The sequence below is a fragment of the Scyliorhinus torazame genome, chromosome 6, assembly GCF_047496885.1.
Source record: "Scyliorhinus torazame isolate Kashiwa2021f chromosome 6, sScyTor2.1, whole genome shotgun sequence".
NCBI lineage: Eukaryota > Metazoa > Chordata > Chondrichthyes > Carcharhiniformes > Scyliorhinidae > Scyliorhinus > Scyliorhinus torazame.
Window position 1 is genome coordinate 101,456,481 of NC_092712.1, and position 19,302 is coordinate 101,475,782.

The 19,302-nt window shown below is 46.6% G+C and overlaps 1 protein-coding gene across 1 annotated transcript in view; it reads right to left on the bottom strand.

Annotated features, from left to right (window-relative positions):
* Positions 1 to 19,302, bottom strand: part of mrc1a (mannose receptor, C type 1a) — a 245,320-nt gene that overhangs the window by 139,118 nt on the left and 86,900 nt on the right. The window contains exons 9-11 of the mRNA XM_072508574.1: positions 11,522 to 11,641; positions 3,524 to 3,639; positions 663 to 814 (exon numbers count right to left, since the gene is read on the bottom strand). Of these exons, the coding sequence (XP_072364675.1) occupies positions 663 to 814; positions 3,524 to 3,639; positions 11,522 to 11,641 (388 nt within the window). The remainder of the gene's footprint in view (positions 1 to 662; positions 815 to 3,523; positions 3,640 to 11,521; positions 11,642 to 19,302) is intronic.

Sequence of the window (19,302 nt, forward strand, 5' to 3'; positions counted from 1 at the left end):
TTCTCGCCATGCAGAGGATGCCACCCAGCAAACCTCAGGTCTGCCTGTAGCTTCATAGGGCTTGTTCCCAGACACTCTATGCCCAATCAAGGGACCCAGCAATGGGAATATAGTTGTGGGGGTGGGGTGGGGGGTGGGGTGGGGGGAGGAGAAGGGGGTAGTGCTGAAAGGCACACACCCTTCCCTTGCTCTGAAACCCTCCACCTTCCCTTGCTACTGATCTCTTCCCAATGACCCCCATCCCACTCACCTGTACCTGAGTTCAATGGCCAAACCCTGAGTGTAGCACCAGCAGTGACGATTGTTCCCAGTACCACTGTCCTGGAGAGCTCCTGGTCTCTGATTGGCCAGCAGCTCTTGGCGGGGTGGAATTTACATCCTAATGGGTGGGTGCTAGTTTGCATGAGAGGCATGACACAATTAACTTGCAACTATGGGGAGCCTCCTGGAGAAAAGTAGCTCAGGGTGCCACCAATTCTCAAACCGGTGGGTGAACCCCTGATGCATTCATCAACGTTCACCTCGGGTTTCTGTTTATCCTGTTGCCCAGTAGAGGAAAAAGTGCAACAACAATTCAGTAAAATATACGTATATATGTATCAGACAATAAATGAAATCTAACAAGATGCTATGTTCAGAGACACATAATGCTTAATGCTCACCTGGCATATTGATATTCCAATGTGTAAATGACATTGGCCCTCCATTCACAGACAAAAAGGCTCCTTTGTTGTCTGGATCAGATTTTATACCAATCCAAAAATATGTTTCAGGCCGCAGACCAATTAAGCTTGTCAGAAAAGCTTGCTCATATCTGGAATTAAGAAAAAGTATTAAGAGATCGAAAAACTAGTTTCCCTCCATAGGGGCAAGAAAAGCTATTCATACAGCCGAAACTCCAATTCGAATGTTCAAGCTTCAGAAAATGAGATAACACAGAAGGAAGCCATCCGCCTCATCAGGCTTGTAAATGCTTAATATGACCAATAAAATCAGGAAATACTTAGCAAATACGTATTACACTGAATTTAATAAGTGCAGATGCTTAGTATGCCCAATGATCGCTTCCAAACCGTGTTCCTTTTAGACTCTGAAAAGCAGACCGACCCTTTCATCACATACACATTTAGAATAACTAATGCATACCCCAAATACATTACCCTACACTTGTATTAAAACCCATCTGTCATAATTCAATCTATCATATAATTGGTGAAAGGTAATAGCCTCAAAATTGGATCGCACCAATATCCTATAACGCTAGAACACTCTTCCTTGAAAATTAATGTCCAAGTGATCTGTTGTTCTGACACAAAATACTGCCGATGTTGGAAATCTTAAACATAAACAGAAAACACCGTGAACACTTGTTGAAGGAGAAACAGAGTTAACCACATTTCGGGTTGCTGACCTTCAGTCAGAACTGGAAAATGTTACCGACGTGCCAGGTTTTAAGCAGGTACTGAGGCAGGGAATGTTGGAAATGGGGGGAGGTGGAGGTGGTGGGGTGGGAGTGTAGTGAGTTGGGGAGGCAAGTGGTTCTGGCATGTGGATCCTCACGTTACAGAATGATTTATGTGAAGTTGACTGTTGTCCAAGCCAAAAGCAAAGGGGCCAGGAAAGTCAAGGATCAGATAGGCATGTGCAAATTAATGAACATGATTAGTAAGCACAGATTTATGGAAATAAATCAGGGTTTGGAGCCGGAATCAAATGTGCCGTAATTAGTGACCAATGTAAAGTTTAATTTTGATGATTTAAGCAAAACATTAGCGATGAATTCATAGATATTTCCTGAGTTCCGTACAAATTGGAGAAATACCTGAAAACTTGAGGATACAAATGGAATACAGATAATTACAGGCTATCTAGTCCAAGATCATAGCAAGAAAAGTATTTTCATGTCTTTATGTTGTCATGTGAGTGCCCATTTAAGGACGGTTTATGTCTTATCACATGGCTTCAGTGATGTCATTTTGTGGGTGGAGCTGGGAAGTGGCTGTGAGATTTTTGGTTTTGCTTTCAGTTTTTGACTGCTGTGGACTATAGAGAGGAGAAAGAAATGTTTTGGCCTCTCTCCCTCTAGTTTCATTTTAAATATCTGTTCCAGTAAAAATCACCTTGGTGGTGGCTTTGGAGGTATAATTGCTTTCCGAAAGGAATTTGAATCTGCTGGTTGAAAATCAGATTCGAATCACAGGGACCAAGACCAGTTTTAGTCAAGTGAGAATACAGTGTGCTGGGCCACACCCTTGGGAAGGTGTTTTTGGTTAATGGAATTTTGTTTTTGAATTGGAACAGTTAAGGGGGAAGTCATTAAATGTTATACATAGATTACCGGGGCTGGGTGGCGTCTTTTTGTTTGTAATTGATAAAAATTCTTGCTGTGTGTGTATATATATGTTAAGTAAGTTCATTGAATAAAGCTTGTTTTGATTTAAGTGCCTAGGGAGTCTGTTGAATCACACTGAAGGGAAGGCTCTTGTGCTCCTCCTCGCCAAAGTCAACATAAAGGTTGTAGTTCAGGTGGACTTCACAATATACTTTGGAGTTTCTAAACCCTGGCCCATAACAATGTAATAATTAATATATTTTGGTGTACGCAGTTGATAAAGAAACATATCTGCTCATTGAAATCATGGTTTTGCGGCAATTGTTGGTTCCTGATTGGTATAGTTTCAGTCCAACCTTTTAATTGGTTGCTTTGTGTCGGTAGTCAATGCCTGGTAGTTTTTTTTCTACCTGCCTACTAGTTTCTGATAATGGCTCATCTGTCCACAGATGAACAAAATTAACATATTAGCTGGTGTTTATTTTGAATAAATCAATATTCCTGAGAAATGAATGGATGGGATAGAAATTACTGGGTTCTCAATGAGCAGACCATCTGCACCATTGGATTACCACTCAAGTGTTGAGGATGTTTTTGCTTCCCACTTTGACTTTAGTTCTGCAATTGAATTTTCACTTCACAGTTCATTACCAAATGATTATGCAGTTGTTCTCAATTGTGCCTTTGGTTGGCATTGTTTGTTTACAATCAATATGTAGTTCACTGGAATATAAGAGACGTTTATTTCATGTAAGGTGTTTGAGGGTGATCACTTACAGGGAATGATAAAATATTGTTGAATTATTGATAGCTAACAATCGCTAATCAGCATGGACACATTTCCTTTGGTGGTATCTGGGACTAATAGGCTACACAGTGTATTGGAATTCTGGGTACTGTATGATAAATGTATACCAACTTCTTACAATGCACCAACCAGTTTTTATCAATGATCCCCATGTGTAACCAATAGTCTGAAGTTTAAAGGAAATTTATCTAAATACTTCAGTCAGAATAACACAAGGGATAAGAATATTTAAGCTGCTCCTTAAATTCTCCCAATGAATTGTCAAATTGAAATATATTTCAGATTGGTGTTAGCATCATTTTGTGTTATATCATCACTTTCCGGTAAAATCTAAACATTATCTGTAGCAGTTCTCTGCACATTTCAGATGCAACATTACTTACCTTTCTTCAATGTTAACAAGGAATGAATTCTGACTCTTGCACATGATGGATGCATCATTGAATGTCTTTACTGTCTCTCCAATAAAATAGCAGTATGTTCCATATCTCTTCCAGCCCTATGAATAAAAATCTACATATAGATATTTTGTTTTATGCCTTCCTGGAAATAAGAATTACTGACAAAGTCCGCATTTTTTACTCTTGAGAAGGTGGACTGCTGCAGTCTATTCGATGCTGGTACAGCCACAGTGCTGTTTAGAAGGAGTTTTCCAGATTTTGACCCAGCAACAATATGAAGGAACAGCAAAATAGGCCTGAAATGTATACCCCTCCCCCACTGGCAGGTGTTTGGGGCAGGGGGAGGAGGAAGATGCATGAAGTTGAAGGATTGGAATTTATTCTGACACTGCCTCCAGTAGTGATTCACGCCAGTGTGACGTCACGCCAGCAAGATATGGTGGGGGGGAGGGGGGGGGGGTGACATTACACAGGGCATAAAGCTGGCTAATGTTATTAAAATCCATGTGAATTGATGAAAATCATGTTCCTGCCCTTTCCGGACTGGGGGGTGGGGGGGTGGGGGGTGGAGAGAGATCTCAAACCGAGATCTCCTGAGCACAAATCCTGTTATGGCCCTCTTGCGAGATTTAGAGTCATAGTCGTAGAATCCTACAGCACAGAAAAGGCCCTTCGGCCCATCACATCTGCGTCAGTCAAAAACAACCGCCTAAATATTCTAATCCCATTTTCCAGCACTTGGCGCATAGTCTTGGCACTGGGATTGCAAGTAAACATCTAAATATTTCTTAAAGGTTATGAGAGTCTCTGCCTTGACTACCCTCTCAGGCAGTGAGTTCCAAACTCCCACCATCCTCTGGTTAAAAAAGCTTATCCTCATATTCCCATTAAACCTCCTGCCCCTTACCTTAAATCTATGCCCCTGGTCAGTAATCACAGAATCATAGAATTTACAGTGCAGAAGGAGGCCATTCGGCCCTTGGAAAGAGCACTCTACCTAAGCCCCACACCTCCACCCAATCCCTGCAACCCAGTAACCCCATCTAACCTTTTTTTTGGAGACTAAGGGCAATTTAGCATGGCCAATCCACCTAATCTGCACATCTTTGGACTATGGGAGGAAACCGGAGCACCCGGAAGAAACCCACGCAGACAAGGGGAGAACCAAGGGGAGGGCTGTTTAGCACTGGGCTAAATCGCTGACTTTGAAAGCAGACCAAGGCAGGCCAGCAGCACGGTTCAATTCCCGTACCAGCCTCCCCGAACAGGCGCCGGAATGTGGCGACTAGGGGCTTTTCACAGTAACTTCATTTGAAGCCTACTTGTGACAATAAGCGATTTTCATTTTTTCATTTCACGTGCCGACTCCGCACAGACAGTGATCCAAGCCGGGAATTGAACCTGGGACACTGGAACTTTGAAGCAACTGTGCTAACCACTGTGCTACCGAGCCCCCCCAAGAAGAAAAGTTTCTTCCTGTCTACTCTATCCATGCCGTTTCTAATTTTATACAGCTCAATCATGTCCCCCCTCAATCTCCTCTGCTCCAAGGAAAACAATTCAAGTCTATCCAATCTCTCTTCAAAACTGAAACTCTCCAGCCCAGGCAACATCCTGGTAAATCTCCTTTGCACCCTTTCCAGTGCTATCATATCCCTCTTATAATGTGGATTCCAGAACTGCACACAATACTCCAGCTGTGTCCTAACCAACATTTTATACAACGCATAACCACATTGCTCTTAAACTCTATGCCTCTGCTAATATGCCTGGACACATGCCTTCTTAACCACTATATCCACCTGCCCTGCTACGTTAGGGGACCGGTGTAAATGCATACCAGGGTCCCTCTGATCCTCGGTGCTTCCCAGGAACCTGCCATATAACATGCATTCCCTTTCCTTGTTTGTCCTGCCCAAGTCATGCACCTCACACTTATCTGGATTGAATTCCATTTGCCACTAATCAGTCCGTCTGACCAGCCCGTCTATATCCTCCTGTAATCGAAGGCTGTCCTCCTCACTATTTGCCACCCCACCAATTTTCGTATCATCTGCAAACTTACTGATCAACCTTCCTAAATTCCTATCAAAATCATTGCTATAAACCACAAACAGCAGTTGCCCCAACACTGATCCCTGCGGGAATCCACTGGACACAGGCTTCCAGTCAGAAACCCCCCCCCCCACCATCACCCTATGCTTCCTGTCACTCAGTCAATTCTGGATCCAACTTTCCTCGGAACTCCCACCCTGCATCACATGCCGGCACCCATACTGGCCGCCATGGTCGGGTTCCCTGGGCATTGAGGCCACCAGCTACCCACCCTCTGGGCTACATGCATTGGATTGCCTTAAGATTTCCTGTCACAGCTGTCTCCAACACCCTCCACCATCCCAGAGACACTCACCTTGGTTGAGCACTTTAGTTAAGAGGCTCCTGGGACACCCTCTGGTGTGCACCACAAAGCTGCTCTGGTACAGCAAGTGGAGGTAGAAGCTCCCGAGGGGGCAGATGGTCGGAGGGCAGGCTGACCCCAGGAACTAGCTGTCATCCAGCTTTCAGGCTTCTGGAACAGAGAATCCCATCTATAGCGGAAATGCAGTTCCAGATCCAGGGACTACATGGGGGTTGTCGGAAAGCATTCAACACCTGCAGGTGCTGCTGTCGGCCACTCAGTATCATACTGGAGAGCAGTCCAGACACCTGAATCACATCTTCAGGAGCCGAAGCTCAATCACACCCCAAGGCGCTGCATGGGCATCGTTGTAGCGGGTCTCTGCATCGGTCTGTGATCTCCAGATAGGCGTCATCAACTATGACCGCAATGGATGACACCTGTCACTCAGGAGCCAAGCCCCCAAGCCGGCAGGGGTGGGGGTGGGGGAGGGGGGGGGGGGGTCTCAAGCATGTTAGGAATCATTGACTGTGCCCGGATGATGGCGTTGTGCACACTGCCTGCTTATCAGGCACAGAGGTGTATGATGCGCATCTGATGGTCACATATGAGCTGTACTTTCATCAAGTGGAACCCGTTTTGGTTTGTGAAGAGCTGCCTGTCATCTGCAGGTGTTCTGAGGGGGCATGCATCCCATTGATCACCCTCTGGACCCGGGGCAAACCCCGCTGCCGGCATCCTGGTGGGCTCGGTCGATATCAAAATGGATGTATTGTGCCGACTGGGCATGCCTCCGTGACGGCGCGGATGCATCTGTGCACCGAGCTCTCTGAGAGGACCTGATTCAGTGCCTGGAAGGAGCCCGTGGCGTAAAAGGTCAGGGCAACCGTCGCCTTGACGTCCACTGTGAGCGGATGTGCTACCCATCCCCCTGCGGTGCCAAGTGAGCCATGATCTGGCAGATATGTTGCACTGTTTCCCTGCTCAGCTGGAGTCTTCGACGGGGTGTCCGGTCCAGCGGGTCCTCGAATGACAGACTCTGCCGGTACACACGAGGCCTCATGGTGTGCCTCCTTTGCAGATCCTCCTCCTCGGCCTGTTGGGCGGCCGGCTCGCCATCCTGGGTGGATGCCTCCTGTTTCTATGAGGCACTTTCCGCTGCTGCAGCTTCCTCCTCCTTGAGCAGCTCCAGCTATCCTCCAGGGCTGTGGCGACTAGGAGGAAGGCCACCAGTGCTGGTTGAATTCCTAGATCCATTGTCTGCAGGGTGTGAAAGGCCAACCTGTTAGCATGCTGCGTACCCCTGTGCCCAACCAGGTCCAATGGGCTACATGGTGCCCCTGGTTGGCACTGCGTACTCTGCCCCCACATGTCTCCCCCCCCCCCCCCCCATATCCGTACCTGTGGCCTCATTGGTGCCTGACAGCCTGGGGACTCTAGCCCTGGCACCCGCCCCTGCTGCCAGAGGTATCATCAGCTGGTGCTGTCTTTGTCAGCTGTACGTTCCATGGCCCCCATCCGGCGCCCCCATAAGGACTACTTTTGACATTGCCCTTGAGTGGGCCGCTTGATGCCTCGCCGGCAGATTGGGGGGGGGGGGGGTTGGATGGCAGAGGGTGGGATGGAGAGTGGGTCAGAAGTGTAGGGGTGGGGGTGTGGGGGCACCCTTACGGCCGGTGTCACTCTGCAGACCAAGATGGGTGATCTGTGGGGTGCGCAGCAAGATGACTGCCATGCAGGCTGCGGCAATGGCGGTCCGTGTCTGTGTCCCATGGGGGGTCACCCCGGCCACATGGCCCATTCCCCGTCACACCGCCCTCCCCCAGGCCTGGAAGATCCCCCCCCCCCTAGCCAGCCCAGCCAGTGACCGGCCTGGCAGCCCGCCATCGCGCCTCTTGGTGTCCTACCTCTTCTCTCTCCCTCACGGCCATGACTTCGGTTTCACAATTTTTAAAAGCACAAGTAAACTTCGCCGTCAGGAATTCAGCCCATCGGAGGCGGAGAATTACGGAGGCCCCAGAGAATACCAGGTCGGACCCGCTAATGACATGCACGTGGGTGCTGGAACGCATTAACGTCACTGTCGAGGTGACGCAGAATTGCCATTTGGCGTCAAAGTGCATTTTGTCATCGGGATCCATTCTCCGCCCAATCGCATTTCCCAATTTCAGCATCAACCTACGGAGAATCCTGCCATTTATGTATTAACCAATTATGTGGAGCCCTGTCAAATCCTTCTTGAAAATCCAAGTATGCTACAGCTGTTTCCCTTTAATCCACCCTGTTAATTACAGCCTCAAAAAAATACTAATGTATTTGTCAAACACAAATTTCCCTTTCGTAAATGAAGCTCAAGATTCGGGGAAGGAAGTGCTTACAAAGGCTTTTCTTCGGAATTAAAAGCTCAACTTGCAAAAATGTGCGAGGTGCTGAGTTATTTCCTACCATTAGGAACAGTTAATCCCAACATATGAAAAGAGTAACAAAATCTACAAGGCCATCATTTTACAAAGGTAATGAGTCGGATTTTAACATTGCATTCTTATCAGTATGATAAACTTGTCAAGAGACTTGTTTCTCGAGCACTTTAACCTTTCAGCATTTTGCTAATAATCCAGAAGTGTTTTCTGCAGCACAATTCCTGTAAACCTGCTGACACCTTACAATTACTGTACTCAACAGAATGACCTTCCTTGAGTGGTAGTGATGTGAGGTGAGACTAAATGCTCAGCTGGTTCAGTAGGTTAGGACAGTGAATTGAGTTTTCGACTTAGAAATCACAAAAGCTCGCAAGTTCCATTTCAGGTTTGCCCTGTGTTGACTGATATTATCCAGGATAGTGACAGGGAAATTGCAGCTGGCTTCAAAGTGCCAAGACTAGGAATAGGTTAGCTACCCATTGTAGCAGAAACATCACTGGAAATAAGCATGCCTGGACACTCAGTGAGGGCACATGGGATGAATAACTTACTGACACACATCTGCTGAGTTCAAACATGAATAGTGGCCACTTGGGAAAGATAAACATCACTGCCTATGGAACCATATGCAGAGACAAATCAACATCTTCAAGGGAAAAGGGAAGAGATCCGATAGAAAATTAAATGGGGGAGAAAAAAAGAAGTGGGTAAAACTATTTGCGATGGTGCTGGCTGTAGAACATTGAGATTTGCTTAAAGCAGTGTTTTTATTATAAGGGATACTGAAATCAGCATTCCACAAGGTCAGATTGCCATTTTTCATCAGCGTTGTAGGCGTGGTTAAAGGAGGAGACACAACAGCGCTTGAGCAGATGCTTCATTTTATGCTCACTAAACCATGTCGGGAAAATGGCAGCCAACCCTACCGAACAATATAGTGGGACATGACAATTGAGATTGCCAAGGGGAAAATCAAGGGCAGAGGATCCTGCTCCTTGTCTTTATACAATGTGCCCTAGTGAAGATGTGTGTGCACAAGGCTCAAGTAAAGGCTGAATGGACGGTGTCAAGCAACCCCAGAGTTCAGCCTTGCTTGCTGAGAACAACCACTTTAAAAGAGAAGAGTTAAGAAAGGAAAAAATGGAAGGGCAAGAAAAATGGTGAAGATAGTCTGAGCTAAAATCTCTTTTATGTAGTTCATATTTCAACCCTGGATTGATTACTACAATAGCCAAATATTGTTTCTAATATTCCTGTTGTCTGCCAATTTATAAGATTGTGCAATTATATACAGTTATGATGAATGCAGGAAATTGTTTCTATTATATTTCATATTTTGTTGTAGTAATGTTAAAAGCCCTGGGGTCAAATATATATGTTGGCTAAAGCTGTAATTACGGAGTTGTAAAAACATGGGGCAGGATTCTCCGGGAATTGGCCGGGGTGGACCGAAACGGCGCAGTGGAGTGGCGGGAACCAATCTGGCGTTGGGCCGCCCCAAAGGTGCGGAATCCTCCGCACCTTCAGGGGCTAGGACTGCGCCGGAGTGGTTTGCGCACCGCCGGCCGGCATGGAAGGCCTTTGGCGCCGCGCCAGCCCGGGCCGAAGGGACTCCGCCGGCCGGCGCGGTCCGCGCATGTGCGGGAGGGCCAGCGTCTGCTGACGTCATCCCCGCACATGTGCAGGGGGGTTCACCTTCGCGCCAGCCATTGCGGAAGCTTACACGGCCGGCACATAGGAATAGAGTGCTCCCACTGGGCGATTGGTGGGCCCCGACCGCTGGCCAGGCCACCATGGGGGCACCCCCTGGGGCCAGATCGCCCCGCGCTCCTCCCCCCCCCCGCCCCGAGGACCCCGGAGGCTGCCCACGGAGCTGGGTCCTGCCGGTAGGGTCCTACCTTGATTTACGCCGGCGGGACCCTCATTAAACAGGTGGGACTTCGGCCCATCGCAGCCCGGAGAATTCGGGCAGCCCCGGGGTCCATTGCGTCGCGCCGGTCCCTGCCATTGTCCAAGGTGGGCGGCGCGATTCATACCGCGGTGGCTTTTGGGAGGTCGGAGAATTCGGAGGACGGCAGGGGCGGGATTCACGCCGCCCCCCGGTGACTCTCCGACCCAGTGGGGTGTCGGAGAATCCCGCCCATGGTACTCATTGATTTTAACCATTTACTTGTTTACATATAGATGGCTAATGGAATATTGTTTATGTGTAGGAGTTTCCCTGGGGTATAGATAATTTATGAAGGATTGTCTTTAGTCCTAGTTCAGCAGATCATGGGACATCTTAGTGGGAGGAGACTGAGAATGCCTTATGCTTGGGATACAGATGATATAATTAATGGGAGGAGTCATGTCTGTCTGTAGTCGTGAAGTCTGCTGTAAGATTTTTAAGTTGAACAGGAGCGACTGACAAGATAGAAGGATTCTTAGGTTATTCCTTAAAGGGTCTCTCTTCAAGGTTCTGCAGATAGAAGAAAGTACCCGAATTGTTAACTTTATTTATAAATGGCATTTGAACTGTATTGGATTGCTTAATTGGAATATACACTGGCAAGCATAGTGAGTTAAAGTTTTCATACTTTTACTTAAGAACTGTTTTAACTGTTAATTGGAAAGCTATCACTCTGTTGTTAATGGGATTGCTTCTGTGTTTAAATTAAAGTTTGTTCTGACATAAAAGATGGCCGGACGTTTCCGACCATTGTGATTCACTTTTCCAGCTGACAGCACCCCTCCACCTGTGGATTAACCTGGCGGCATGCAGTGGTTTAAATGGGAAATACCATTGACCATCGTCGGGAAGATAGAATGCCACCGCCAGCAAATGGCACACCGCCGAGAAACACACGACTGGGGAATCGGAGAATCCAGCTCGATATCTAGTGATCAGTGTTATCACTCTTGGGTTTAGTAGTCTTCCCTCACAGTCTTAGAAATTGCAAATTGTTGAGAGAGTCTCATACGGGAGTCCTAAAAAAGTACATATTTCAAATGATTTACCTTTTATCCACTTCATAAAACCTTTACATTTTGCTTAAAACTTTATCAACGTTGACACTCCGTTAAACCAATAAAAGGCAATTGGAGAGGAGCTAACCAGACAGTAAGATTACTTAAAGTGGCGTCAGTTTTTATTATTTAGCAGCAAATGCTTCTCCTTACCTTCAAACATCCTTCATCCGCAGGGATCACCTCCTCCTGCCCTGGTTGTTTTGGAGGTGGTTTACGTTTACAGATATATCCATATTGCTTTTCACATACATAATCTGCCCAATAGCCAATCTGAAAAACACCAGCAGTAATTTTGACATAAAATGTGATTGCATCTGTACCCAATGCCTGCAGAGATTCTTTTACAAATGCTAGTAGAAACTTCCAGAAACCTTTCTCACAAACACACGTACAGCAAAATGCTTGACCAGGAACTTGAGATCATGCACTGAATGTACCGTAGATCACCCATCTTCCCTCAGAAACATCAGCAATGTTAGTCTGAGACGTGAGTTGAACTAATCAAGTAATATATCGGAACCATGTTCCAAACATTTTATCAGCCGCCCATATACATACATTTATTTTAATACTAATATTGTCACTCTTAATGCTGCCACAAAATATTTTTTTGCAAACAATGAAGTAAAGACATATTTTTGTAGATTCTACAAGGCGGATATTCACAACTGGAGCTGCTAAATACATTGTTTTAGACAGTAAAGGTACGCACTGAAAAATATGTGTATTCATTAGAAATGGAGTTTTAAAACTTTCCCTGACTTTCTCTCCTTATCCTTTTTTTGAAGAATTGAAGGTACTGTTTGTACCAGTTAATTGTAGAGTGCCTAATGTTCTGAATTGGTCCTTGTATCTTGCACTCTAGGCATGGAACTTGGTTCTTAGCCTGTGGACATACTCTGGCACCTGCTTAACACTTGCTTATTAGTCCTACATCTAAACAGATTACAGGGTAGGCATGTTGCTCCTAGGCATGGGCCTGGATTCTCCGAGCCCGCCCGCGCAGGGCCGGGACATGATTCTCTGGCGACCGGAGAATCGGCGGCAATAGCGCACGCACAGTCGATACGGCACCAGTCGGGGGCTACTGAAAGAGGCTGCCGCGGCGATTCTCCGTGGTCGACCGGCCGAATTCCGACCGAATCCCGCCGGTGTGGTTCCAACCTGGTACCACCCTACGGGAGCTCGGACCCGCGGCCACGGTGGCTGTCCTGGTGGCGGGGCGGGGGGATCAGATTCCGGGGGGGGGGGGCCTCCACGGCATCCAGGCCCGCGAACTGGAGCGGTCTTACCTCCTCCCGCGCAGGCCTGCAGTAGGGCCGCCATGATGCACGGCGCGGAGACGGCCACCACGCGCATGCGCCGGCGCGGAGATGGCCGTCGCACGCATGCCCGGACCTGCGCCGGAGAATCCCGGCCATGATATTCCACCCTCTTTTCCTCTCAAGTCCAACACATTACTGACTGACGTCAGTAGTACATCATTACCTACATCATATATTAACATATCCCATCTGTTGCCCCTTTACATTACATTTGGTAGAGATAAAGAACTGTTTCTATACCTTACATGTCTGTATGTCATAATAATAATCATGTTTCTTAGTGTCACAAGTATGCTTACATTAACACTGCAGTGAAGTTACTGTGAAAATCCCCTAGTCACCACACTCCGCCGCCTGTTCGGGTACGCTTGAGGGAGAATTCAGAATGTCCAATTCACCGAACAAGCACGTATGGTCAGTGTACAATGATGACAGAGCAGAGAGGTGCAAGCACCATACAGAAGTAAGATAATACAGCCATCTTGGATGGATCTAATGTTAATAATCTTTATTGTCACAAGTAGGCTTACATTAACACTGCAATGAAGTTACTGTGAAAAGCCCCTTGTCGCCATATTCCTGCGCCTGTTCGGATACATAGAGGGAGAATTCAGAATGTCCAAATTCCCTAACAGCCCTTCTTTCAGGACTTATGGGAGGAAACCGGAGCACCCGGAGGAAACCCACGTGGACATGGGGAGAACGTGCAGACTCCACACAGGAGTGTCCCAAGCTGGGAATCGAACCTGGGACTCTGGAGCCGTGAAGCAACAGTGCTACCCACTGTGCTACCGTGCTGGCCCTTGTCATCCACTTAGAAATATTAGCCCTGGAGCAGAGGGGACAAGTTTCACTTTAGGGAAGAGAGATGGTAAATATTTGATTTCCCTGTAATGAGATGCATTAGTTACAATCCCTTTTGCAGTCCCGTCAGTTCCCAGGTCAGTCGTCTTTTTATCAAATGTGCCATGCTTATTTCACATGACAGCTAGACAAATTGCAGGGAAATAATTTTGCAGTTACAGTACACCAGCATCAACAGGGCAGGATACTCCAAGATAAAACATACTGTCCATGCTTTAACTCCCAAAATATAAATTATCATTCTGGAGGTCTTTTGTGCAGGGAAGGAAGTGACCCTGCTGCCTGCATTATAATGTGAAAATGATTTTATAATTTCTGAACTGCAACAATCCATCTACTCTAGTGGATAATTCAAAGTCAGCCAAGGAAACTCCAGGCTTTATGTGCAGACATTCTAGATCTTTGGGGCGGGATTCTCCACTCCCACGCCGAAGTGGCCACGCCATCATGAACGCCGTCGAGGTTCACAACGGCGCAAAACGGCCCCTATCCCGACCGATTCAGGCCCCGGCAAAGGGGTAGGATCGGGGCCGCGTCATCTACATGCGCCAGGCCTTGTCGCCGCGTAAAGGCGGCGTCGCATAGATGACGCGGCCGGCGCCGCATAACTGCCGTCACCCGCGCATGCGTGGTTGCCGTCCTCTCTGAGTCCGCCCCGCAAGAAGATGGCGGACGGATCTTGCGGGGCCGTGGAAGGAAGGAGGTCCTCCTTCAGAGAGGACGGCCCGACGATCGGTGGGCACCGATCGCGGGCCATGCCACATTTGAGCTACCCCCGGTGCAGGATCCCCCCCCCCCCGCAGGCCGCCCCCCAGCGTTCCCGCGCTGTTCCCGACGGCAGCGACCAGGTGTGGACGGTGCCGGGGGGAACCCGCCGTTTTGGCCTGGCCGCTCGGCCCATCCGGGCCTGAGAATAGCGAGGATGCCGGAGAATCGCCATTTTGTGTGTATCCGACGATTCTCCGGCCTGCGGCCCGCGGAAATCGACGGAGCCGTTCCCGCCGCTTGGGAGAATCGCGGGAGGGCGTCGGACCGGCGTCCTGGGAAATTTTGGCGACCCAGGGGATTCTCCCAACCGGCGCAGGAGTGGAGAATCTCGCCCTTGGTCTTTCAGATAAGACGGTAACCTTGGATCCTGAATGTCTGTACCATTTACAAAAGATCTCTTGGACTTAAACAAAGAGAGCGAGTTAATTTTGATATTCTATCAGCATTCACCCCAGTCTCACATGCAGTAGGTAATAATAGTGAGAGTTTACGGTGATAGAATGCTTCAACACAGGAGGCCATTTGGCCATTTGCGGACATGCCATCTCTTTGAGAGAACAATCTAATTAATCCCACTTCCCAGATTCTCCCTATATAATCTGCATTCATCACATTTTCAGTCTGTGCATTCTGGATCATAATAACTTAAATTAAAATTCTCCACATCTCCTCTCCAGGCTTTTTTGTCACTTATTTATATCAATGTATTAGTAACATCTATCACATGATTTTAAAATTCTTTACAAATACTATTTATTATTCAGCCCTTTTGCCCTCTTATATTTTTGGCAATCGCCACCTCTTCTCTACTCCTCGACATCCATCCATTAATTATTAGTTTTCAATATTAAAGCAGTTTCAGTCGATCTATGGGCCCACCTGCTCCATCCCTCAGTTGGCTACGAGATAACTCGGATCTTTTAAAGTTATAATTTTTCTGAAATTGGGTTGTCTCCTCTTGTGTACAGCTCCATCTCCTGTTGTAAATATGTATCAACATCTTATTTGACAAATTAAATTTTGTTGATATATATTTCAATCCTTCCCTTCCTTTGACACATGCTGACTTTCAACCTTATTCCCACTAAGCCCTTCTATTAATTGGGTTGGTCAAAGTGGGAAAGGCTTAGAGGTGGCAGAAGTATTTAAGTGCATCCAGTAGAGCTTTGTCAGCCAGCACATAGAAAGTCCCACAAGAGAGGGGGCCAGATTGGACTTAATTTTAGGGAATGAAGTCAGGCAGAAGTGTCAGTGATGGCAACCATAACTTGGGAAGATTTAAGGTAGTTATGAAAAAGGACGAAGATGGAGCAGAAATAAAGGTTCTGAATTGGGGGAAGGCCGTTTTTAACATGATACGACAGGATCTGATCAAAGTGGACTGGGAGCAGCTCCTTGTTAGAAAACCTACATCAGAAGAGTGGGAGTCATTCAAAAAGGAAAAAGAGTACAAAGCCAACATGTTGGCGTGAAGGTGAAGGATGGGACCAATTATCCAGAGAACCCTGGATGTCAAGGAATATGGAGGATTAGCTACGGGAAAAAGGAGGCTTTTGGCAGATACAGCGGGTTCAAAACTGTGGAAGCCTCAGAGCAGTAGAGAAAGTGTAGGGGGGTACTTAAAAAAGAGATTAGGAGAGCAAAGAGGGAGCATGAAAAAACACCGGAGAGCAAAATTAAGGAAAACCCCAAAGTGTTTTATAAGTACATTAAGTGCAAGAGCATAACCAGGGAAAGAGTAGGGTCCATTAGGGCCTAAAGTGGCAATCCTTGTGTGGAGCCGGAAGACATAGGTGAGGTTTTGAATACCTTTTTTGCATCAGTGTTCACTGTGCAGAAGGACGATGTAGATATAGAAAACAGGGAGGGGGACTATGATATAACTGAACAAATTAGCATTGGGAGGGAGGAGGTTTTAGTGAACTTAAAAGTGAATAAACCCCCAGGCCCAGCTGAGATGTATTCCACACTGCTGTGGGCGTCAGGGACTCTGATGCTAATTTTCAAGTTCTCTCTGGGCACAGGAGAGGTGCCAGAGGACTGGAGGACAGTTAGTGTGATTCCATTATTCAAGCAGGCAAGTAGTGATGAACCAGGTAATTATAGGCCAGTGAGTCCAACATCAATGGTAGGGAAATTATTGGAAAAGATTCTGAGGGGCAGCATTAATCTCCACTTGGAGAGGCAAGACTTAATCAAGGATAGTCAGCATAGTTTTGTCAGGGGGAAATCATTTTTAACAAATTTGATTGAATTTTTTGAGGAGGTGATAGGATATGTAGATGAGGACAGTGCAGTTGATATAGTCTACGTGATCTTCAGTAAGGCTTTTGACAAGGTGTCTCATGGGAGACTGACCAAGAAGATAACAGCCCATGGGATCCGGAGCAATTTGATGAACTGGACTCAAAATTTACCTAGTGGAAGGAGGCAGAGGATGATAGTTGAAGTTTTTTTTTGTGACTAGAAACCTGTGTCCAGTGGTGCACCACAGGAATTGATGCTGAGTCCCTTCCTGTTTGTAGTGTACATTAATGATCTAGATGTGCAAGTAGGTGGTGTGATCAGGAAGTTCGCAGATTACATGAAAATTGGTGTGGTAAAGAGCGAGGAGGAAAGCGTCCGATTATAGGATGATATAGATGTGCTGGTCAGGTGGGCAGAACAGTGGCAAATGGAATTTACCCCTGAAACGTGTGAGGTAATGCGTTTTAGAAGGACTGATAAGGAAAGGGAATATACAATGAATGGTAGGACATTAGGAAATACAAAGAAACAGAGGGACATTGAGGTGCATGTCCATAGATTCCTGAAGGCAGAAGGGCAAGTAGATAAAGTGGTTAAGATAATTAACCGAGGCACAGAATATAAGAGCAGGGAGGCTATGATAGAACTGTATAAAACACTTGTTAGGCCACAGCTAGAATATTGTGTGCATTTCTGGTTGACACACTATAGGAAGGATGTATTTGCACTAGAGAGGGTACAGAGGAGATTCAACAGGATACTGCATGTGTGGTGCGTTTCACCTATGAAGAGAGGCTGGTTAGACTGTGGTTGTTTTCCTTAGAACAGAGAAGGCTGAGAGGGGACCTGATTGAGGTGTGCAGAATTATGAATAACTTAAGATAGGGTGGAGAGGAAGAAACATTTCCCCTTATTGGAGAGATCAATAACCAGAGGCCATAGATTTAAGGTAAGGGATAGGAGACTTAGAGGAGATTTGAATAAAAGCTTTCACCCAGAGGGTGGGGAATCTTGAACTCCGTGCCTGAAAGGGTGGCAGAGGCATGAACTCTCACACATTTAAGAAGCATTTAGATGAGCATTTGAAACATCATACCATAAAAGACTAGAAAGCCAAATGCTGGAAAATGGGATTAGAATAGATAGGTGCTTTGGTGCAGATACGATGGTCCGACAAGTATTTTTTTCTACTGCAAAGCTCTATGACTCTATTATTTCATTCTGTGATCTGTGACACAAGCTTCTCTTGGGCCTGGGATTTCAATTGGCTGTGGCGGCTAGAACAGGAGTGGGTGTGTTTTGAAAAGAGCATTCCCAGTTTGTTTGTCAGTGCCCCAGTGCCTCCAGGGGGGTGGAGGGAGTAGAGTCGGGAACTGTCTCCAATTAATTACCTGTTTAGCTCCTTGAGGAACTTGTTTACAAGCTAGTGAGGGCAAGAAGGCAATTTTCAATTTGTAAATGGCTGAATCCGAACAGGCTGGTGCACATTCGTACACAGTTGCTGGATTCAATGTGGAGAGTAATGAAAGGATTTTTAAAATCTGAGCATTTTGTTCTGGACCTTGTACATTATCTTTCAGTTGCCCACTTTTGCACGTGGTGAGGCTACTGGTCCTCCAGGGTGCTGCCTGGTCTCTTCAGCAAGGTAACAGCAGGCCCCAGCATGGCTGCCTTTGCAGCTCATGTCCCTCATCATGGTAACATTCAACACCACTCATTTGGGCACAGTATTCACCTCTGGCCCAATTATGGCATTTACATTTACAACACAAGAGGCGGGTATAGGACACATATTATTTGGCCCTCAGGTTCCCGATCCTGAATTGAAAATTGAACCCATGGTACGAGTTAAAATAAAAGTGACCACCAAGCTATTGGATTGTCATAAAAAACCATCTGGTTCCCTTATGTCCCTTAGGAAAAGAAGCTTGCCATAGATATCTGACTGGCCTATGTCATAGAATCATAGAATTTACAGCCATTCAGCCCATCGGGTCTGCACCAGCACCCTACATAAGCCCACGCCTCCACCCTATCCTCGTAACCCAGGAACCCCAGCTAACCTTTTTTATGGACACTAAGGGCAATTTATCATGGCCAATCCATGGCCTAACCTGCACATCTTTGGACTGTGGGAGGAAACCAGAGGACCCGGAGGAAACCCACGCAGGCACGGGGAGAACGTGCAGACTCTGCACAGACAGTGACCCAAGTCTGGAATCGAACCTGGGACCCTGGAGCTTTGAAGCAATTGTGCTAACCCACTGTTCTACCGTGCTGCCAATCCCACTCAATTGCCTTCTCAGGTGGCTTAGTAAGTCATTTCGGTGTAAATAGGTGACTGACCATTACCTTCTCCAGGCAACTAGGGATGGGCAATACCTGTCAGACATGCTAGCAAAACTCAGATCCCAAAATTAATTTTAAATGAATCCTCATTGTCAGTGGGCAAAATACTGGAATTTCTGACTTTATGTGAACATGGAACCGCCTTCAGAATTAAAACTGGAGCAAGCAGTTCGGGAAGAGCCCCACTACCATCTTATCAGGGCAACAAGGAATAAGCAATCTATGTGTCCTTGCAAGTGTCATCCAAATCCCAACAACAAATTTCAAAATATAACTGACATTAACACTTTCCGGCAGTGTCACCATCTCCCACAGTCTGGAAGTCCAGACAGCTATTTGATTGATATGACATTGGAAATTAAATCAGTGGCACTGGTA